Raw genomic sequence first — 24,260 nt, forward strand, 5'->3', positions numbered from 1 at the left:
GATTTCTTCTAATTAGTTTAATAGGTCTTTAATTTGTCTGTGTGAGCTTTTTATCACTGCACTTCGTTTGCCACCAGAAGTAGACTTAAAGTATTGTTTCTTAGTGCCTCAGCATGACAGTAAATCAGTTTAACACTACATTTGTCTGAACTGTAATGTAATGGTTTATCTTTTGTTGGAACAAACAGACGCCGGAATATTTGAATATTTTAGTATGTGCAAATTATTTTCTAAGAAACTCATTGATACAGTTGCTATACTAATGCTGCCTTTGTCTTTAATATGTACCTTTTGTTCTTCTGGCCGGCTTGAGTACATGTTCATGCATATTTGCATGCATGTTATTAAAGCTTTGCCCTCATCTTAACTTTCCAATGGCTCATCTTAATGTAGACTTTTCCTGAGAATGATAACGTAGTGCAGTTACATCAGAATTGTGCGGTTGTTTTTGTGTATTTTAGGATAAAACTGTCCTGACTCTGTAGTAAAACCAGAGAAAAACAGCCTGATTTACTGGACCGACAAATCACTTCTGACTTTATAAAGTGTTTTTACAAAAAAAAAAATCCATATGTCATTTTTTTTAAACTAAGGCAAAACCATTTATTTTTGGTTCCTAAAATTAGGATTGGGATTAGACTTTGAAAATTCTTATTACATGTGCTTATATATGCTTGTGGGACAATTTTAACATCATTATTACATAGAAGTACATACATATATAATACATGTGTTACCATTATTATTAGATATAGGTACTTAATAGAGATGTAACAATGCAATAAATTATATTGTACTGTATCATTGTGTTGTAAATAGAATATTAGCTTGTGGCTGGTGCTTTACTTTGCAGCTAACACATTATCTTAGAGCATTAGACCAGGACATTATAAAGCACAGCCTTTGTTTCAAATATTGTACTTTTATTACATTGCATGCTGTGATAAACTGAAAATGGAAATATTGACATATTAATGTAAGGCACAATTTATTTTTTGCTGAATAGAAAAATCAAATTGAATACTATATCGTATATAGATATATATATATATAAAATACATGTGGGACATACTATGATTACATATAGGAACTTATACCACCTTACATCAGCCATAACATTAAAACCACCTCTTTGTATCTACACTCATTGTCTATTGTTATTTTGTTAGCCACCTTTTACCCTGTTCTTCAGTGATCAATGATCTACACTCATTGTCCATTTTTTTCAGCTCCACTGACCATATAGGACCACTTTGTGTTCTACAGTTACAGATTGTAGTTCTTCTGTTTCTCTGCATACTTTGTTAGCCCTGTTCTTCAATGATCAGGACCCCCACAGAGCAGGTATTATTTGGGTGGTGTGTCATTCTTAGCACTGCACGTGGTGGTGGTGGTGTGTTAGTGTGTGTTGTGCTGGTACGAGTGGATCACACACAGCAGTGCTGCTGGAGTTTTTAAACACTCTGTCCACTCTATTAGACACACCTACCTAGTTGATCCACCTTGTAGATGTAAAGTCAGGGACTAAGCTCATCTGCTGCTGCACAGTTTGTGTTGGTCATCCTCTAGTCCTTCATCAGTGGTCACAGGACGCTGCCCACAGGACACTGTTGGCTGGATGTTTTTGGTTCTCAGTCCAGCAGCGACACTGAGATGTTCAAAAACTCCAGCAGCTCTGCTGTGTCTGATCCACTCAGACCAGCGCAACACACACTAACACACCACCACATCATCAGTGTCACTACAGTGCTGAGAATGACCCACACCCCAATAAAACCTGCTCTGTGTGGGGGTCCTTATAATTGAAAAACAGGGTAAAAACAGGTATGCAGAGAAACAGATGGACTACAGTCTGTAACTGTGCTCCTATATGGTCAGTGCAGCTGAAAAAATGGACAATGAGTGTAGATACAAGTATTTATTGTACTTAATGTTATGACTTATTGTTGTATATATTTACTACAGAAAGGACATATTATTACATATGTATAATACACATGGGAGCTATTACATATAGGTACTTACATACGTATAACACATAGAGGATTACTCCACGTCCTGACAAAGTATGAGAACAAGAATATGTGTGTTGAAGCGGAGCAGCAGTGAAGAGTCTCTCTCTGTCTCGTGGTTCAGTCTGATAAGACAGAGATAAAGCCACCATGACTGGAAAGTGCAGTTAGACTGCCATATGGTAACCCCCTCACTGTCTCCAACCAGGCTCTGTAAAATGATTGGCAAAAATTCAAATTCATACCATTTTGCCCTTTATCCTATAAGCAGTCCATCAGCTTAGATATGTCTGTCTGAAGTTACCCTCTGGAGCTTAATGTAGCTAACCAGTACTCAAAGCGTATACCCACCAATTATGACACTGTTGTAATAATAACAGTTAATAATAATGTTTATTTATATAGCACTTTTTATACCGGTGACAGCTCAAAGTGTTTTACAGACAGGTGATAAAGCTTAACATTAATACAAGAAATTATAAGTATTAATTTAGAATCATATAAGAAAAGGACACAGATCAGATTCAGTGATAAGTACCACAAGATGTAGAGTTTTAATTAAAAGCTAAGTCAAAGAGGTACATTTTTAGATGCTTCTCAAAAGTGTGCGCTAACCTTGACTGTCTAATAAAAGGTGAATGGAGCTCCACAGTTTGGAAGCAGAGTAACTGAACGAGGCCTTTCCATGTTTTCTGTATTTTACGGAAGGTATTTGCAGAAGGCCAGTATTTATTATCTATAAAAATTGACAAAAATAGAGATAAAATTCAGATATCAAGACTGTGAGTACCGGTTTTAGCAGTATGTCATTTTTTGACAAAAGCAGTATGTTTTTTTGATAAAGGAGGACAGAAACCACATATTCAAGTCTAGGCATGCTAATCGGTGGAGTATAAACCTCCATTATTTGTCCTCTGAGCTCCAGTGCAAAACTAAAGAAGCAAACCTCAGACACATTTGAGCAAATTTGGGGAAACTGCTGCCACACTATCGCTTTAATGCGTGGGCCGATTGCAATGCTGGATTATGTTGTGAGTGTGTGACAGGCTAATGCTCGGGTGGAGAAATTACAGACAGAGGGATGGAAAGCCAGAGTGAGATGGATGTTAGTATTAATCCATCTCCCTGTGAGGTGCTGCACCTTCAGAAGGCCATTGTGGCTTTCCAGGAATCTATTGTGGCTTTCTTATCTTCTATTACAGCAGCGTTGAACAGAGCGTCCATTTACAGCCATAGAAACTCTCTCAGAGCGGCTCTACGCTGAGGAATTACACACACAGGTTTACACGATGGAGGAATGTGTGTTACAGTTCTGTTATAACCCTCAGAATTATTGCTATTTTGCAGTTCATTGAGTTTGTCTTATTTTTGTACTGTAAATGCATCATTACATAATTAATTATGTAGTAATGCCATGAATTCAATTTACATTATTTACATTATACATATTAGTATTATATTTTTTGCAAATAGGTTTTTCATGTTTGAATTTGGCCTAGTTCCATTCCTCGTGTTTGTTTTTGGCATTGCTGACTGTTCTTTGAATATTCATGAATGGTCGTTTGGGTCTGCTGGTGAATTACGCAGATTTTTAAGGGGGAATTTCACCCATTTTTCAAAATTCCTGCATAATTCAGTAGGTGAGTGTAAACACAGTCATTCTGAGAAGTTTGGTGTGAAATGGTTCAGATTTCAGTGGTGGTAATAGGAACCAGGGGTCACCATGACTACAACACAAATTTTATCACCCATTAGAATGAGTGTGTGTACATTTTAATGTAATTATGAAAAATATTTGAGAAGAATGAAAATAATTCCTCTTAAAAAAGTTGTTTTTGTCATGTATAGCATATGTACATTTACTAATTTAAGCAAAAAAAAGGAAGAGTTATCTGAGTGATTGCAGTCACATAAAAAAGCATACGCTTTATGTTTATTATAAAATGTCCACTTATCAGAGACATTTTTAGATTTATTCATTTCATACTTGTAATGCTTTAGTGATATTATTAAGTGTCGTCAGGTAATTTCTGACTCCTGGTGACTGTATGGACAGTGTTTCTCCAGAATATCCTTCCTTCTGATTGGGCCTTCAAGCTTCTGAATAGCTGGTTTGTGAATCCTCTGATTGTCTCCATCCATCATGTTACCTTGTTTCTTTGCCTTTCCTGAAAGCTGCTTGCATGTCTGGCAGTTTTCTCTCGATGTAAGACTCTAATTTGCATTATATTTTCTTAAGCATAATTTGACTGGCGTGTGATATTAAGGAAATTATATGATAGTTGGCACACTCTTTTTTGTCTCCTTTCTTTGGTATTGGGATATAAACTGGACTCCTCCAATCTGCTGGCCATTGAGCTCTTTTCCATATTTGTTAGCGTAATTCGGTCAGTACTTTAATTGAATCTTCTTCAGAATCTTGAAATATTTCCATTGCAGTGTTATTGATTATTGTGTCTTCTTTGCTGATGATCTCAGGGCCTCTTTGACTTCATCTTCTAGCACTAAAGGTTCTAGATGTATGTGTGTGTGTGCTCCATAGCAGTGACAGTTGGTGTAGCACACATACTCAGGTTAGTGTGTCACAGGTGTGCGTTGTTGTGCCTGCATGTTGCTCAGATATAATCATAATCCCAATCTCATCTGTAAAGACTGAACAAGTGAAATCTCATTACGAGCCTGCTGGGTGCTGTAACAGAGGGGTTACACAGTGGTGCGTCTGCAGTTCCAGTCAAAACTACCAATTCAACTTATCTGTGGAGGGTTTTACTGCATTTTTTTACTCTTTTCTATATTTAGAACAGATCTGGAACTATACAGACACTACAAATCAAACTTTCTTCTATTTGAGATTATTTTAGCAGCACTTTTAAGCAGCTTCATAAAAAAAAAAGAAAAAAAACAGCTGAGATTTTCCAGCAGGACCAAAAACCTTGCTGAGAACCTGCTGCTCGGGGGGCATTTTAAATGAAAAGTCAGCTTTCTCATGGTTCATGTTTGCTTAGCCGTAGACCATGTGCAGAGTAATTTTTCCTGTATTTTTCCCTTGGTGTGCATTCGTGGTTCTGAGTTTTAGTACTAAAAGCAAACATGTTTCATTTTTACATGATCATTTTCATTCCTCGTTGGATCCTCTGACGCCAATCTTGATCCCTTAGAATCAAACAGGCTGTTTTTCCTACTGTGCCTTTAAGATTAATGTATGTAAACAAACTCTGTTCTGATTGGTTGCCCTGTACCTCATTGGAAAAAGCAGTCTGGGCTGAAACACTCCTTATAGATTTACTGTGAATGGGTGGAGCTACACTGCTGAATTGGACATCACAAAACAACAAATTCAAGTCACGTTTTTAGTGTAGTGTTTTTTAAATAATTATTAAAAAGCTATTAATTTAGTTAATAGACAAAATAATCATTGTATTATTTGATTATTAATCAAATAATATAATGTAATAAAATAAAATATTTAAGGCTTTGAGTGACGTTTTTCTCACTAAATGGGTCCAATTGTAAATCGAACTGTGATTGGCTGATTCCTGTGTCACTTCCTGATCATGTTCTTAGTGAGTTCTAGGCTTTCTGTTTAGCTCCTGAGGTCCTAACTAATGGGAGAGCTTGTTTGCCATATCTTATATAGATACCACAGAGAAAATAATTCTGATTGGACAGTTTTCAAGCAGGTGGTTTAAGAAATTAAGCTTTTTTTTCCGAGAATGATGATTATAATAAAAATGAGATATAAATTACCAACCATGTATTTTTTGAATTCACAGAAATCACAAGATCGTCTCTGAAGGCATAGAAGGCTCTAATTAACATTAAGCTAGACCTACACTGTACGATTTTAAGCCCGGTTTAGCCCTTTGCAACAAATTTTCACAATCTGAAGTGATTTTCTAGGACAGGAGCTCAATCAGAAGTGACTGATGGTGCGGATGATCTGGTAGTGTGAGAGGAGAAACCAGTGAATCTTTTCATGTTGGTTTATCTGTCTTGTATTTGAGGCTTTGCCATATTGGCCGTTACGCTAACAGGAGGCGTTTACTCACACTTTACTCACATTACACTTCCATTCAGCTTCTCTGTTGTTGAAGGAAATCTGTCCTCTATAACTGTGTCTTGTTTCTTTTCTCTGCAGATTCCTACAAACATAAAGACAAGCACAGAGACAAAGAGCACAAACACAAAGACCACAAGAAGGACAAGGAGAGAGAGAAATCCAAGTACAGTAACAGGTGAGAGCTCTGTTCTTCCTTTCTTTTCCTCTCTTTATGTCTCTTTTGTGTTTGTGTCTTTCACTCAAGTGTTTTCTTGTGACTTTCCACGTCACACTGTTTCCCTTCAGCCCCGAAATCTGTCTCTTCCTCTTTTCTTGCACAAATGTTGCAAGTTTATGTTTTTACCAAAGCAGTTAACCCTTATGATACAAGTTAGCGCTTTTGTTTTGCTGTGTTATTCACATGAAATTATATAATTAAATACTGTATGGCGTAGTTACATAATAAATTACATTTATATGTGATTTACATTCTGTATTACAGGTTTCTCTTTGCTTTTCTGGCTTTTTTAATTTGTTTGGAGGTCAAAAAAGGATAAAAACATGGAAATATCATTTCAATCATAATAAAATATTTCCTCTTTTTACAATCACAAATATGATGTGGATTGAAAGTTTAGAATCTGCACTTTCCACAAAGTTTCTCTGCTTGTTTCAATGCGTGAGTCAGAAGTAGAAGACAATAGGAGAAAGAGAGAAAATAATAAGAGAGCAAAAATAGGTTATTCATGAGGTTATTAGATTATCTCTCTTTTTTGTCTTTCTTTTTCTTCTCCCTCTCTCTTCCTGTTTCTATTTCTCTGTCTCTCTTTCCATCTCTCCCTCCTTCTCTCTATTTCTCTCTCCATTTTCTTCTCTCTCTTTTCCTCTGTCCTATCCCTCTCCCTTTCTTGCTTTCTCCTTCTTTCCCTTTATCTTTCTTTTTCTTCCTCTCTCTCTCTATCTGTATTTCTGTCTTTCACTCTCTCCTCTTTCTCTCTCTCTCCTGTCCCACCATCTTTCTTTTTCTCCTCTCTCTCTGTCTCGCTCTCTCAATGTCCCTATTTCTTTCTCCTTTTCTGTCTTCTTTCTCTCACTCTCTTAACCTCCCCTGTGCCTCTATCCTTCTCTCCCTCTTTCTCTCTATTTGTCTCTTTTTCACTGTCTCCTCTTCCTCTTTCTCCTGTCCCACTGTTTTTTCTCCTCTCTCTTCTCTTTCTCTTTCTCTCTCTGTCTCTTCTTCTTTCTCTGTCTCTATCTCTAATTCTCTCTTTTATTCTCTCCTCTTCTCTCTTTTGTCCCACTATCTTTCTTCATCTTCTCTCTCCCTTCTTTCTCGCTCTCAGTCTTTTATTTCTCTTGTTGTCTCTCTCCTTTCTCTCGCTCTCTCTCTTTCTCCTCTGTCCCTCCCTTTCTCTCTCTCTCTCTCTCTCTCTCTCTCTCTCTCTTTCACTCTCCCTCTCTCTTTCTCTTACTCTCTCTCTTTTCTCTCCCTGTCTGTAAGAAAGCTGAACGACAGCTTTGAGGCACTTAAGTGGCTTAAGTTGTCTTTTATACTTGGCCACTTGAGCTTTCCCTAGAGAGCTACACACACATGCACGCGCACACACACACACACACACACACACACACACACACACACACACACACACAAAGACTTATCCAGCATACTGTTAGTTTATACTGTCTGTATTGGAATAATACAAAGATGAATTAAAACCTTCAAGAAGAGTAAACATTTAAACAAAACAAAAAACAATCAGCTGCTGATCAGTTAACTTTGCCTTTATTCAACAATAACTAACAATACACATTACAAAGCTCATCTGACCCCTCCTGCTGTGTTTGCTCCGATCCCTCCCACAGTGAATGAAGCGTGTAGTGAATTAATTCAGTTTTAACATCAGACTGCTTTTATTCCGCTTATTCCAGCGATCACAGAGACTCGTCGGAGAAGAAACACAAAGACAGGGATAAAGAGAAGGTGAAACACAGAGAGGGCAGCGTGGAGAGGCATAAAGACAAAGAGAAGAGGAGGGAAGAGAAGGTACTGTTCTGTTTCCCACACTGACAGATTCTGCTTTGCCTTAAGGAGGAATCAGCCCATTACATTTCAATACTTTATTCAGAAGTTATTTTTAATATTGTGGCAGATATCTGATTGTCTGGTGGCTGTTTTTCCAGATCAAATCCCACAGTTCTGATGGCAAACATAAGAGAGAGAAAGAGAACGGCTTTGCGAGGTATGATGATAGTTATTTTCACCAAATATGGTTCTGTTTGGGCCAACAAACAGCTAAACCATCAGTAATTCACTGATAATTGGTGCACATTGGCTTAAAGGGAGATTCCACGGAAATTTTAAAATCTCTACATAATTCAAAATGTAAAAAAAGCCATTCAGAGTTTGGTGTGAAATGGTTCATTACACAAATATAGACATTTTATTTACTGTACAAAACTACCAGTGAACCTACACAAGTTTTATATGGAATGTTAATGATGATATATCAATATCAGTAATAACAAATAGGGCCAAATTAGATGCCATTTGATTCTGCTTAATGCAAATATATTAGGTTAAAGTTCAATTTTGCTTTATTGACAAGACAAAATTACATTTGTGTTGTCAAAGCATTGCAATAATTGTCTATAAAACTAATAAAGAAAGAGATACATATATAACAACATAACAATAAATAAGAGAAAATGGCAAATATTGGTTATTATTGTGAAATCACTAGGTAGAATTAGTCTAAACAGTTGAGTTGGTATTTTTGTGTTATATGTGAAATTTCAGAAATTCAGTTTGTTTCTTTTTTCCCTCAGTTTCCCTCATATTAAAACTGAAGAGGACAACGGCTACTGCTACTCCCCCAAACAGGAGAAGCCAGTGAAGCGAGAGAAAGATGAGGAGGAGTAAGTGATCAGAGCATTTCTTTGCTTTTACTCCCTCTTTCCACCTTGTTGAATCTCTGTGATTCTCCTTTTATGTTTGAGGTCTAGGAAAACTCAAAGACTCTTTAACGGCTAATTAAGTTTGATACATAATGGATTTCCTATAAATGTGTAAGAACTGCTTATAAACATGATTTGGACATGGTTCATACTTAAGTTCTGTGGTGAAACAAAAGAAATATAGGCCTACACTGTCAAAAATAAAGGTTCTGTGCAGGTACATTTTTGGTTCATCAAGGTACAAACAATGAAAACGTTCCCTCAATGGCACAACAGTTTCAGTTGTGTACCTTAAATAAGTATTTCTCAGGTGAAAAGTACATATTTGTACCTTTTCATAACTTAATATTATAAAACAGAACAAAGAAAAATAAAAAGCCTGGAGACGAGGTGTGTGGAGTCAATACAACTTAGAAAATATAATTTCAGTGGATTATGGTACAATTATGTTCCCTGACTAAAGGTACTGAGATGTACCCTTGAGGCCAAGAAGGGCACTGCCCCAGTGACACTTTAGTACCTTTATTTCTGAGAGTGTATTGCAGTTATTATTAACAGTAAATTAAAGTTTTTTTTGAACATTGCTGTATTTTATCATATTGCATTGTGTTGCTGTTTTATTATAGTAATAAGGTACCTGAGGCCGCAATCAAACGGCTTTTACTACACGGCCGCTTTACTTAGTGGCTTATTGCTCTGCTGAGTCTGCCTATTTTAACATTTCTACCTCCCTACAGCTCTGATTACAAACCCAAAAAGATCAAAGCCGAAAATGAGAAGAAGGTTAAGAAACGGAAGAAGGAGGAAGACTATGATGACTATGGGGATGAAGAGGTAATGATTAAGCACTTTTTTCCTCAATCCTGCCTGCTTTACTGCTCTTTTTTTTTTTTACTCTTTTTCTCTTTGCTTTGCGAACGTCACAGGACATAAAACCGAAGAAGAAGCTGAAAGAGAAAAAAGAGGATCCAGCTGGAGGGAAGAAGAGAAGCAAGAAGGAGCCGGAGGATAAATGGAAATGGTGAGGAGCAATTAGCACATCCTGTTTAAATTGGAGAGAAAGCAGAGCAGAAATCTCATCAGCTCTATTTTCTTTCTCTCCCTCATTCATTCTTGCTCGCCTTTTTTGTTTATTCTTTTTAATCTTCATGTTCTGCCCTCTCTCTTTCTTTTCTCTCTCTCTCTGTCCTTCTCTCTCTCTCTCTCTCTCACTCTGTTCCTCTTTTTATTTTTTTCTTCTCTTTTTTGCTCTCCTTCTGTCATCTTTTTGCCATATATATATATATATATATATATATATATATATATATATATATATATATATATATATATACATCTTTCTTTCTCCCCCACCCCTATTCGCTCTCCCTCTCTTTTAGGTGGGAAGAAGAGAGATACACAGATGGCTCCAAATGGAAGTTTTTGGAACATAAAGGTCCCGTGTTTGCTCCTCCTTATGAACCCCTCCCGGAACATGTGAGGTTTTATTATGATGGTGAGTCGAGAAGGTAGATTGTTCACACGAACTCATGAACACTATCAGCCAAAGGTTTAGACACACTCCGTTTTGCGCGTTCACACCTAGAGGTAGGGTGTCCCGATATTTGTTGAGATAGAGGGATAGGGCGAAGTGTTAGGGCTACATGGCCCTCCAAACAGAGGTTTTTCAGAGGCACACTCCAAACAGAGGGTTATGAGAAAAAAGGAAAACCGGCAAGATGGTTGAGCAAGCGACCAAAGAAACCCACAAATGTATTTTCTCCATTAAAACTTACAATAACCATTGTATTATCATAGTTTAATGTGGTTTCAGTGTATTATGATCATTTTCTTCATAACACACATAAAGAATCTGTAGTAGTTGCTGATGTCTCGGTAGCTAGCTAGCTAAGTTTCCCGTTCCACCTTAAATGGTGCAACAGTACTGACGCCTGGGGTGCCAGAATGTAACTGCTGCTCTTCTTTATGTGGAACTGGCAAATTCAAACAAGAAGCTGGCGAATAGCTGACTTCAGCCTCATATCACTAAAAAATTGGGGTGGGCAATAATAAGTAATTGTCACCCCCCCCCCTTTTTTTGAAGGCATATGAGCCCTAAATGTAACTAAAGCCCAGCAGCGAGGTTGCTGAACTTTACCCTCCACTGCTATCACTGCAGACTGGCAGGGTCCCCTACAGAGCACCGCTAGTAGTTAATGAACTCAGTTCCAAGGGGCAAGGAGACACTCGAAAAACAAGGGGTAAGGGTAACGATAGGAAGTAGGATTGGGCCTTAGGAGGGTCTTATGGAGGAAATTTTGGTTTTCCATAATATGGGCCCTGTAATGCTAGGCAAAGAAATGCAGCCAGTTAGGGGCCTGTGAAAATACAAACTAGACATGCTGTCTGTGTTGATGTTAAAAGACCTATTTTATATATATATATATATATATATATATAGCAAAAATCTATTTTGGATGTTTTAGGTGTTGATACAAAAAATGTAATCTCATTAATATTACCTTTATTTCTGTGTTAGTCTGTATCAGCCTGACTCACTACATTATCAGATAATTTAGCTTGCTTTAGGCATTATATCAGAAGTTTTTCCTTGACGGTTTCACGTAATAAAATTACTTCTAGAAATATCTTAAATAATATCATAAATATTCTTCCAACAGTGTCAAAATGACAAATATTAGGTATATCGAAAAGATTTAAGATGATTTAACTTGCAAGGGTTGCGCCACTTGGGACCCCAGAGCCTCAACTCATTTAACGCATTCCTCATCAACTCATTCCTGTCTTTTGCCCAGAGCCCCAAATCCTCCCCTGCTTGGTGCTCTCTTGAGCAGCCTAATTTGGAACCACCTGAGACCTTCCAACAGGACTGAAGAACATACACAGATGTAGAGTCCATACAATTTCTTTACTTGTTTCAGTGCAACGAGTGAGAAATAATTCAGATAAAATGATTTGATCAGTACTGAGGGTACTAAGTAATGGATTTACTATGTAACCACTGTCATTTTACAGAATAGTGAAATGTTTCTTTTTCTGTAGGAAAACCCATGAAACTGAGTGCAGATGCTGAGGAGGTGGCAACGTTCTTTGCCAAAATGCTCGACCATGAGTACACAACCAAGGACATATTTAGGAAGAACTTCTTTAAAGACTGGAGGAAGGTAACAGCGGAGTGGATATCTCTCATTTTCATGATCTGCTTTGTTTGATGGCTGTGTTTAAGCAGTAAAGCTGTCAAAGATTGTACATTTTAGTATTAGCATTATCAGTGGTGATTTAACTGTATCTATTTATCCATGTTTTGATCCATTGTAATTGATTCTGTTAAAAATATTAAATATGTGTTCATTTGTTAAAAAACACTTACTGACTTACCGGCTCAGCAGAGAGATGTGCACATGGCAGCATAAACTCAAGACTGAGCTGAGGGAGAGCGATCCTCCAGTAGAGCTTGCGCCAAAGGCACCTGATTAGCCTCAATCAGCTCATCCTGATTCTCTGACTCCTCCTAGTGGTTGAAGGTGGCCCTGCAAGAGGCCGGGATGTTACAGATAAATAATTAAAAACACAGATTTTTTTTAATGCTCTTAATGCAGTTTCCTAATATAGCCCATCCATAGCTGTGCAGACCCAGCTGCAGCTGGCTGTATGTTACTGTGATGGAATCAATAATTACAGATGTCTCATTTAAAGAGAGTTGAAACATGAAGTTTGATGAATTGGTTGTCAGATTGTTTTCAGTTTTATTCAGTGTAATATATTTGGCTCTTTTTTTCCTCACAGGAAATGACCTCAGAAGAGAAGTCAAAAATCACTGACCTGAACAAGTGTGACTTTGGTGAGATGCATGAATACTTCAAAGCTCAGTCTGAGGCTCGCAAACAGATGACGAAAGAAGATAAACAGGTAACTTTAGCGTTCTCTAGGGCTGGGACAATAAGCGAAAATGGGGACATAATTATCAATGAGTATATAGCGGTCAGTATTGGACAGATGTTTAGATGTATATATATACTTAGGCTTTGATAGGAACTTCAGTGTTTGTAAAAAAGCTGTTATTTGAGGTCCTCTTCAGAGTGGGCTTCAGGGGAAAAAAAATAAAATACATAAAAAAAAGGTCGAATATGAGCCCTTAGAAGTCTAGAGATGTTATTGTCATTTCACTGTATGATTAACAAAAAAGAATTATATGTACTTACGTAATCAGTTATGAAAACATGTTACATCTACTACAGTTTAAATGATAAATCAAGTACAGTAATTATCTGTTAACATTAATCTGCTTTGAGATTTGATTTTCACTTTTCAGAAACAGCTTCCTAGCATATTATTATTATTAATATTATTATTATTATAATTACTTGAATCCTTTGAAGTTGCACAGTACAAGCTTATTAGGATCATTTATGAGCATATTAGAATGATTTTATTCATTAATCTGCAATTGAAATTCATTTTCACATTACTGAAAACATTGATTCCAAACTTTTGATATATATATATATATATATATATATATATATATATATACACACACTCAGGCTTTGATAGGAACTTCAGTGTTTTTAAAAAGCTGTTATTTGAGGTCCTCTTCAGAGTCCATTTAACAAGCATGTTTGCTACAAAATTAATTTAATAAACAAGAACTGAGGTGTCTTTTGAAGATGTGTTGTGCTGGTCTGAGTCTGATCAGACACAGCAGTGCTGCTGGAGTTTTTAAACACTTCAGTGTCACTGCTGGACTGAGAATAGTCCACCAGCCAAAAACATCCAGCCAACAACATCCTGTGACCACTGATGAAAGACTAGAGGATGACCAACACAAAATGTCCAGCAGCAGATGAGCTATTGTCTCTGACTTTACATCTACAAGGTGGACTGACAAGGTAGGAGTGTCTAATAGAGTGGACAGTGAGTGGACACAGTGTTCAAAAACTCCAGCAGCACTGCTGTGTGATCCACTCGTACCAGCGCAACACACACTAACACACCACCACCACATCGTGTTACTGCACCACCACCACAATGTGTTACTGCAGTGCTGAGAATGATCGACCACCCAAATAGTACCTGCTCTGTGAGGGTCCATGGGGGTCCTGACCAATGAAGGACAGGGTAAAAGGGGGCTAACAAAGTATGCAGAGAAACAGATGGACTACAGTCTGTAATCTTAACTTCATATTCTTTTTATCAACTGTGCAGAAAATCAAAGAGGAAAACGAACGAATTGTTCAGGAGTATGGCTACTGCGTGATGGACAACCACAAAGAGCGGATCGGAAACTTCCGGATTGAGCCGCCGGGGCTGTTCAGGGGCCGAGGAGACCACCCAAAGATGGGCATGCTGAAGAGACGCATTCGGCCCGAGGACGTTATCATAAACTGCAGCAAGTGAGTGCAAAATGCGGGACAGAGAGAGGGAATGGAGGAAAATATGGAGAGATGGAGTGAGGCAGTAAAGGTTTTAAATGGCCCGTGTCGTGCATGGCAGGGCAACCAATCAGAACAGAGCTCATTTACATTTGTCTTAAAGACACAAAAAACAGTCAGTTTAATTCTAAGGGATAAAGAGCGATTAGAAAGTGGTAACCTGTTTTTAGTACATAAACCCACACAAGTGGGCTTCAGGGAGAAGAAAATATAAAAAAGGTGAACACAAAGTGAATAAAATGATGAATCAAGTACAGATATTATCTATTAACATTAATCTGCTATGAGATTTGATTTTCACTTTTTATTACTTGAATCCTCTGAATTTGCACAGTATGAGCATATTAGGATCATTTTATGACCATATTAGAATCACTTTATTCATTAATCTGCAATCGAAATTCATTGATTCCTTTTGAGCGGTATTCTTATAAAAACATGCTCATTTATATTAAAAACATTTGAAAGCTGTCTCTGATCTCTGAAAAGGACAGCATATTTACAGATATGTGCCTCTAGAGGGCTCTGTAACCCAGGTGAGTGGTAGTTGTAAATACAGGGCATATGGTCAGACTGGACTCTGCAGTGTCCTTAGAAGCAGCAGAACAGTCAGGTTAACACATGATTCATATCATTCTGTACTGTGATTTGGCTTATATGGTTTCTGATACCGTGTGACATTATGTTATATGTAAAACCAAACAAAATTCAGGCTTTTAGCTATGCAACATGCTTTAGTCCGTGGTTAGGGTTAGGCTTATGATATCGGTATGTTATGCAGCGTCTGGAACCACATAATTCTATTAGAAATTAATTAACAAATCAGCACAGTTGGATGCAAGAGTGGGATGACTTAGGCATGCAGTTAGCACCAGGCTCAGGGTCTGAGGGCATTTTTTTGATTTGTGCACATTCTTAAATTCTCCTTTAAAGGCTCTTCATATATCATGATACTCTTATGTTTCATATCAAAATGCTCCGTTATCTTCATCACTACTTTACAAAACTGCTGCAGCAACTTCAGCAGCTGTAAACTCTCTGTACACCATTTCACACTTGTCTCCGATGTGGACTGAATGAAGAATGAAGGGTTTTCAGAGTGATGGGTCAGTTCTTAGTGATTTCCTGAGTGTCTGTTGGTCAGTTTCACGCAAAATGTAGATGGACCTCCGAATCCACCAGTTCTACACGGTGAGAGGCAGATGACGTGTATCTCAGCTCCTCTTCACAGGCTCATAACTCCAGATGTGAGTTACGTATGATCTTGTTATAAGATGGAATGGAAAGGGCGACTCTACAGATTCAGGAAATGTTTGAACTGTATTTCTGTATTATCACAAAAATACAGAAAGAGATATAGAAACATTGAATTTGACATGCAGGTGAGATCCCCAGTGGGGTAATTAAAAATAGTTACATTACTTGTTAGCTACATTAGCCTTGTAGCTCCAGGGCTAAAATTAAAGAAGCGAACACCAAACATGTCCTGCTGGTCGACTATATTTAAGATAAAGAGGAAAAACTGTGCTCTGCATTTCATGTCATATACATTCCCCAGTGAAACAGAAAGTCATGGCTGACCATTCAAGTGCTCCTATTTACTCAGGTAAACTTAAAACATTAAATATGTATGGGAATGTGTGCCAGTAATTGTGGCACACATAAATGTAAGGACAAGATTGTTTTATCATTCATTATACCTTAAATAATGGTTAGATTTTTGATAATATTTTGAATGGAAGGTCAAAAGGATAAGTATATGTAAAAATATTTGTACAGCTCATTTTGCTCAGTATTATAAGGGGTGCCAATGTTTGTGGAGGGCACTGTATCGTATTCAGTATCAATAACAATTATTCTAAAGTAATAATCCCAAATGCAATTTATAATTTTAACTATATAAAAAAATAGGAAGTGCATCAGTTTAAAATTTCATTGTGAAATATAGTGAATTTTTTCCTCCTCAGCAATTTAGAATACCCACAAGGGGGCACTGCTAGCACTCAGGTAGCATTTTCATTCATCATTGAAATAGATTAACAGTTTTCCTGCATGGTTGCTGTCACAGATTTCAGTGCAGTAAGTGATCACTGTAACCATCAGCCTGTTGTGATTTCAGCTCTGCAGCTCCTCAGGGTTTCATACTGACTCACCCAGAGGTCACAGAAGCGCAGAGCGTGTGCTGGTGTGACCCACGTGGTGGAGTTGTTTATGCTCTGTGATTGTTGTGAGCGTGGGGCGCTGTGTCAGAGGGTCGTTTCCTGTGTCTGTAGGTTGTTTTGAGGAGGAGCAGCTGTGTTTCTTTGTTCTGGAACTGAAGGAAAACAGCTTGGAGCTCACATACACCAAACACGCAAACCACCAGGGCCCCACGTTCAAGGGAGTTGTGAAAATGACATATCAAAATCTGAATGGGCATATGGCCTTGTGGAAAAGTTTGAGCATGGCTTGGTAAAATGCCATGTTTTGTTGAATTTTTGTTGCGTTAACACACCCTCTACAGGGAACAGACTCATTTCTGTTCATTTGCTGAGTTGAATGTATTGTAAAAAATAATACAGAATATCAAATGTGCCATAACCTTTGAACAGGACATATTTTATGTGTTCTCTTCAGAGGATGTTAACTTATTTTCACTTAGAAAATCAACTTAACATGTAACATGACCTTTGCTTATGACTGTACATACATTTGTTTCCGTAATATAATAGGTCAGACTAAAAGCATTACAGACAAGTATAACCTTTATTTCTGTAGAGTTACAAATGCAGTAAAATGATTATAATGCAGATGCTTCAGTACGGTAATCCAAAGAGTCCAATAAAAACATCATCAAATATCAGTTTGAAATATTCACCAAATCTGAACATCTGTCCGATGTGAACATCTGCCGATACTGACACACTGTAAAAATTATGCAGCTTTTAAACTGGGTTAACTTTAAATGCTGAGTTCATTGAACTTAAAAACTTTAATACACAAATTATTTGTCTGTTAACTTGAGTACAAACTCAAAATTTCAGGTTAACTGCATATTTTTTATAGTCTATGATTTCATTCTGCATTCCAAGAAAAAGAACAAAAGAGCAAGAGAGAGAGAAAAGATGCTATGAGGGAGAGATTGAAGAGTATAGTTTGAGGGGAAGTTCACAGGAACCGGACACAGCAGAGGAAACTGAGGGAGGATGAGCTGGAGGGGGTGGTGGGGTGATAGTTTGTTGAAATACCGAATTTACGCATTTATCCCACTAATCCCAAATGTACTTCTCTCAAACTGATTGGCTTCTCTCACAAAATATGAATAGATCTTAATATATTTTTACTTTAACATCAGTTTTTAACAACAAAAGAAACAACGCATAGCTATAGTAACAGCAACCAATAAGTTACCGAACCATACCAGGAACTACCAAACTACACCAAAAACTAACCGAACAATAGCACAAACTAACCAAACAATAGCACAAACTAACCAAACCACAACAAACACTGATCAAACCATAGCAAAAACTACCAAACCGCACTAAAAACTAACCAAGCTATAGCAAAAAACAACCAAGCCATAGCAGAAACTACCCAAACCATTTCAAAAACTACCAAACCACAACAAGGACTACTATATGCATATCACCATATCACGAACAAAGTCAGCTTTTCGAGGAAAGCATGTTTATTTAAACAAATAATGTTGTTTTGTACAGTAGTGTCTGTTCATCTTGCTATTAAGCATTTCGGTTTGTCCAGTCCCCAACCATATGCCTCTTCCATGATTATCTTCCTTGCAGACACGGATCTCGTGCCCAGTGTGTAGGGAGGAGTTTCAGTTGTACTGGGAGGAGTTTCAGGTGGTACTGGGAGGGGTTTTGGTTGTACTGGGAGGAGTTTCAGTTGTACTGGGAGGGGTTTTGGTTGTACTGGGAGGAGTTTCGGTTGTACTGAGAGGTTTTGGTTGTACAGGGAGGGGTTTCGGTTATACTGGGAGGGGTTACGGTTGTACTGGGAGGAGTTTTGGTTGTCGAATGCGTCTTGGAGAAACGGATGTGTTTATGCTGCTATAACGTGGTTCAAATGCGTCTTAGTTTACCTCCTAAAGTTGTTTCAATGATCTGATGTGTATCTGTTTTGAATGCATCTTGGGTGCGTTTACACTTGCATTTTTATGTGGTTTGGCCTCATCTAGATTTAATCCTGATACTCAAGACGCATGAAGTGACCAGGTGTAAGTGGGCTCTGTATGTTTACAACATCCTAATGAAATGTTAACGGAATGCTCTGTACCTCTGCAGAGACTCGAAGCATCCCAAGCCTCCTCCAGGTACCCGGTGGAAGGAGGTTCGTCATGACAACAAAGTCACCTGGCTGGCATCGTGGACCGAGAACATCCAGGGCTCCATTAAATACATCATGCTGAACCCCAGCTCCCGGATTAAGGTGAGGGGCCACAGGACAATATTATTATTATGTTGATAAATTATGTCACAGTGTGTCACAATATGCTTTATTGAGCACATTGTAGATACAGTCCACACCGAACATATTATGCTTTTGCCATATTGCCCACCCCTAATTTAAATAAAAATATACTGTTTTCCAAGTAAACATCAGTTCCGTTCAGCTTTATGTACATACTGCTTTTTACAGCACACATTGTCCCCCACTCTCTTGACTCAGATGCTTCTTTAGGTTTGCACTGGAGCTAATGTAGCTAGTAAGTAATAGAAGCGTATGTACACCAGTTAGCATCATGTGTCTACAGTAATGCGTAGTGCAGTGGAAAGTGGAGCCCCCTCCCACAGACACAGTTGTGAAGGTATGTGTATGTTACAGGGAGAGAAGGACTGGCAGAAATACGAGACGGCACGCAGGCTGAAGAAGTGTGTGGAGCGGATCAGAGCGCAGTACCGAGATGACTGGAAGAGTAAAGAGATGAGGATCAGACAGAGAGCTGTCGCTTTATACTTCATTGACAAGGTAACAAACACTTTGGGCCTGTTTAGACTTTGCATCAGCCTGCATTTTCAGTGATCCCATCATGTTAAGATTTCACTTGACCTCATTTAAAAAGGCGGGTATAAAGACCCCCAGCACGCGTTGTGATCAAATTACGATCAGATCACTCAGACCATATTTGGAGGTGGTCAGACACGGTTCTCAACTACATTCAGCACAAGTGTAATCGGAATGTATTTTCGCCGAGCTCTGACTAACAGGTGAAAGGATGAACAATGAAACAAAAGACGTGCGAGGCTGGAGTTCCTCAAACAAAGGCCCAGTCCCATTTCTTATTTTTACCCCTACCCCTTGTTTTTGAGTGTCACCTTTGCCATTTGGATCTGTGTTACAACAGGTAGTAGTTGAAATCTTCCCTATGAAATGGGATAACCCTCAAATAAAAAAGAACATTACTTCATTATCAAGCTACCAGCGGTGCTCTGTAGGTGACGCTGCGAGTCTGCAGTGATAGCAGAGAAGGGAAAAGTTCAGCAGTTTCGCTGCTGGGCTTTAGTTACATTTAGGGAATCATATGCATTTAAAAAGGGGGGGGATATGACAGTTATTAATTATCATCCACCCCTAATTATTCGGTAATATGAAGCTGAAGTCAGCTATTCGCCAGCTTCTTAAATGGAGCAGCTGCTGGACTATTTAAGGTAGAATGGGAAATTTAGCTAGCTAGCTACCAAGACATCAGCATACTACTAGCGATTTTTTATACTTGTTGTAAAGAAAAGGACCTTAATACATTGAAACGACTTTAAACTAAAATAATACAATGGTTATCGTAATTTTTTAACAGAAAATACTTACATTTCTGGGTTTTATTGGTCGCTTGCGCAGCCATCTTGCCAGTTTTTCTTTTTTTCTCACACTCCATTTGGAGGGCCAGGTAGGCCTAACACTTTGCCCTACCCCTCTATCTCAACTAAAATTGGGAGATGTGAATGCGTAGAAAGGAGGGCTAGGGCTAAGTGGTAGGGGTGAGGAGTGAAATGGAATTGGGCCAAAAAGCCTTTTCACTCCAGGCAGATGAAAGCATCTTGAGTCAAGCTTGAGGGGTCGTAATCTGGGAAAAGTGTAAAAAAAAAAAAATGGACATCTGGAGGGGAAAAATAATGTGAAAAGTGCCATTTTAGAGAGACTTGCTGAGTCAGAATTGTTCACAGTGGTGGTGATAGGAACCAGATGTCTAAAGCTTAATGCCTGTGTAAAAAGCTCCCTCACAAAACGTTGGTGGAGGGGTACATGCAGGGCTTTACGAGGCACAATAGTACCCAAAGAAAAAACTTAATTTTTTTCCAGATTTTCTATTTTTTTTTGTCATCATCAACGCCCCGTAACAGCTCAGAAGACACGTGTAGGTTCACTGGTGGTTTTATATAGTAAATAATATGGCTATATTTAGACATCACAACCCATTTCCTATCACTACCACTGTAAAGAAAATGAAAGTGCGCTATTTCACATCAAAACACTCTGAATGACTTTGTTAACATCACACTCATGATTCATGATTATGATTTATGCAGAAAATTTTAAAAATGGTTATAATTCCCATTGAACTGCTATGAAACTAATATGTAAGGTCTGTAGTTGTGAACCCCCAGACCCTTAGAGTTACCTTGTGATAAAGTCTCTCTCTCTCTCTCTCTCTCTCTAGCTGGCTCTGAGAGCGGGGAATGAGAAAGAAGAAGGGGAAACGGCAGATACAGTGGGCTGCTGCTCACTCAGAGTGGAGCACATTAAACTGTATCCAGAAATGGACGGACAAGACTACGTGGTGGAGTTTGACTTCCTGGGAAAAGACTCCATCCGCTACTACAACAAAATACCTGTGGAGAAGAGGGTGAGAGAGACAGAGAAGAGGGTTGAAAGGAGGAGAGAAGGAGAGAAGAGATTGAGAGATAAAGAGAAGTAAAGAAGAGAGAAAAGTTGAGAGTTACGAGAAAAAGAGAGAATTGAACGATCCATGTGCTGCCCGCCGATGCGTTCTTTCATAGCTACTCTTGCTGGGTTGGACAAGTTTTAGCTTCTCATTCACCCGTTTTGTCCTTTTCACTTTACTGGTGTAGTTCAGGGCAACAACTCTCGCTTTCTGATTTTTGCCATAAAGTCACTAAATAAGGTAAGTATAATGGTGATTTTTTGTAAAATCTCTTTTGTCCATTTAACAAAAATCAGACCTCCTTGGAAGCCACAACATTTTATGTCCATTTTACCATTTTGGCTGTAAATATGTCTCAGTATGTGCCAATGTCCTAGTATAGGCTAAAAAAATAATATAAACAAAATGCAGACTTACTTTGCTCTGCTTTAAGCTTTAGCTTAGCTATAGCCGCTTTTCTCGCATCTCCGACAGGAAACTTTTCCTCAAAAGTAGAATAGTTTCTTGTAAAACGTCTCTTAATGTTGGACTTTTTACAAAGCTGAAGTCAGCTTCTCATTCACCAGCTACTTGTTCGGATATTCCCTTCCACCTTAAATGGTGCCTGAGGCGCCAGAACAGAATTTAAGGTGAAAGAGAAAAATTAGAACAAGAAGCTGGTGAATGAGAAGTTATTGATGTTTGTCTTAAATCTCTCTCTTTGCCTTTTCGTTAGCTACTAGCTAGGGGTGACCAGCAGTCTGAGCGCCAACCTTCAGGGTTAAAGGGTGAATTAGCAGTTATACATTAACTCCAGCGTTTAAGACTATTTATTGTTAAAACAGTGTTAGAACTGTGTTAGCAGAGCTTTATTTTACTGCAAATTATTATTTTATTTTTACCTACAAATCTAATTCTGCCGTGGAGCCGCCAGGGGGCAGTAGAAGAGACGCATGTTGCCGACCCCTGTCTTTAACTTTTTGTGAGCTACAGTTTCTGGTTAAGTTAAATGAATAACTGGCTCTAAATGTAGGTATTGTGATATAAACTGAGTCTGTTCTACAGTTTCTCATTAGGTTTAATGGGATTTTTTCCAGCCTTCTGTAAAGCTTGTCCAACCTCCCAGCAGTAGCTACAAAGGACCACATTTGTAGGTGGAGCCTGGTGAGGATAAATGTAAAATGAGTTAGAATCTTGTTTTGGAATGGAAGAGATTTTACACGCTGCTGTGTTTTGTGAGTAAATGGAGGATGTTTGTACAGACAGGTGATCCAGGCCTGTAAGGTTCCTGTCAGCTTTGTCTTAAGGGAGCTCTGTTTCCTGCTTTTGCTGGCAAAGACACACACACACACACGCTTATACACACATACAGAACTGTGCAGAAGTCAGAGACCTCCAACATTTATTTAAATTCTGTTCAAAATGGCCATTAAGTACAAGTTATTCGTTTTTAGAAGATATTTCTGAATTGCTTAGATAAAAGATAATCCACTTGCCTAAAGAAGTAGAGAATTAAAATAAAATAAGTGGGGAAAAAAAATTCCAAAACTGGAGTTTAAAAAATGATTGAAAGCTACAGTGAAAATGAGTCGCCCAACAACCACCTGGAAGACCTGGTAGAATTGCCCCATCCGATAAACAGCACTTAAAGAGAGAGAGGAGAAAATCAAGCTGCTTCAGATCTGAAAAAATCCACAGGTGTTTCTGTCCATCCTTCCACTGTGAGAAGACAACTCAGCGCTATGGGACTGAAAGGATGTGTAGCTGTCAAGAAGCCCTCACTAAGAAAAGGAGAGAAACACATCAAACAAAGAAGCTGAACAATGGACTGACCACCCCAGAGTCCAGACCTCAGTATCCGTGAATGTGTTTGATTACTTCAGAAAATGATCAACCAACTTCTAAGACTCAACTTTAGAGGTGTGTCTGCAGATTTCTTTGAGAAACTAAAAGTGAGTCTCCTGAAAAGATGGACACACTGAAGACAAAAAAAATTATACACACTTGTTGAGGATTCTGTATAATTTTCCCTTAAATATTTTTTCTGCTTTTTTCCTGATGCTGAAAAATGAATAACTTGTACTTAATGTTCTTTTGACTGGAAGTAGATATATTTTGCACAGTACAGTATACATCATTTTTAACTTGATAAACGAGAATGCTGTGCCTGTGGTTACAATAACACAAAAAATGTTACATACACACACACATATACACACACACACACACTCTATCGGACACCTGGTGTTGGAGTTTAGAACAGGAAGGATAGACCACCTGGCTCTGGAATGCATAGAGCAGCTTAAAGACTTAGAGAAACAACAACTTAGAGAAAAAAATGTGATCATATTTATACACACACACACATATACATAAAAATATATATAAATTCCTTGTCAGTTTTGCATAAACTTTTGAGATATTTCATCTTGTCTTTTTACCTAATCAGCATCTTACTGTGATTAATATGCTGTAGTCATGGCTGCTTTATTTTTGTTTTAGGTGTTTAAAAATCTCCAACTGTTCCTGGAGAATAAGCAGCCGGAAGACGACCTGTTTGACCGACTTAATGTAAGATAATCTTGTTTATAAAAACAAAAAATAGTATTACTTAAATTGACTTTATTTATAGTGTGACAGTGAACAGTGGATTACAGAAGCAGTATATGTAATCGAGTACTATATTCATATAGTAGTATAGTAGTAAAATGTATACATAGAATGATAGTATGTGTGTATAGATACTTGATGTGTAAGTGGAATGAAGGCGTATGTATAGGTAAAATGATAGTATAAGTGAAATGAATGTATATTGTTGCTCTAGACATTTTTCTTCATTTGTGATGTAATTTGAAAATTCCAGCAGTTCTTTTCATTACATTAACATTTCATAAGGAATGGACCAAAACAAACGATCCACAATTACTTTGAAAATATTTTAAAATATTTTGAAAATACAA

At 38.0% G+C, this 24,260-nt stretch overlaps 1 protein-coding gene across 1 annotated transcript in view; it reads left to right on the plus strand.

The window, feature by feature from the left end:
- Window positions 1-24,260, plus strand: part of top1 (DNA topoisomerase I) — a 35,516-nt gene that overhangs the window by 2,559 nt on the left and 8,697 nt on the right. The window contains exons 3-16 of the mRNA XM_036591216.1: window positions 6,151-6,247; window positions 7,981-8,095; window positions 8,233-8,291; window positions 8,878-8,967; window positions 9,744-9,840; window positions 9,933-10,027; window positions 10,386-10,501; window positions 12,049-12,170; window positions 12,793-12,915; window positions 14,212-14,399; window positions 18,725-18,869; window positions 19,266-19,409; window positions 21,097-21,282; window positions 23,803-23,871. Of these exons, the coding sequence (XP_036447109.1) occupies window positions 6,151-6,247; window positions 7,981-8,095; window positions 8,233-8,291; window positions 8,878-8,967; window positions 9,744-9,840; window positions 9,933-10,027; window positions 10,386-10,501; window positions 12,049-12,170; window positions 12,793-12,915; window positions 14,212-14,399; window positions 18,725-18,869; window positions 19,266-19,409; window positions 21,097-21,282; window positions 23,803-23,871 (1,646 nt within the window). The remainder of the gene's footprint in view (window positions 1-6,150; window positions 6,248-7,980; window positions 8,096-8,232; window positions 8,292-8,877; window positions 8,968-9,743; window positions 9,841-9,932; window positions 10,028-10,385; window positions 10,502-12,048; window positions 12,171-12,792; window positions 12,916-14,211; window positions 14,400-18,724; window positions 18,870-19,265; window positions 19,410-21,096; window positions 21,283-23,802; window positions 23,872-24,260) is intronic.

This window comes from Colossoma macropomum, unplaced genomic scaffold (genome assembly GCF_904425465.1).
Source record: "Colossoma macropomum unplaced genomic scaffold, Colossoma_macropomum, whole genome shotgun sequence".
Taxonomy (NCBI): Eukaryota; Metazoa; Chordata; class Actinopteri; order Characiformes; family Serrasalmidae; genus Colossoma; species Colossoma macropomum.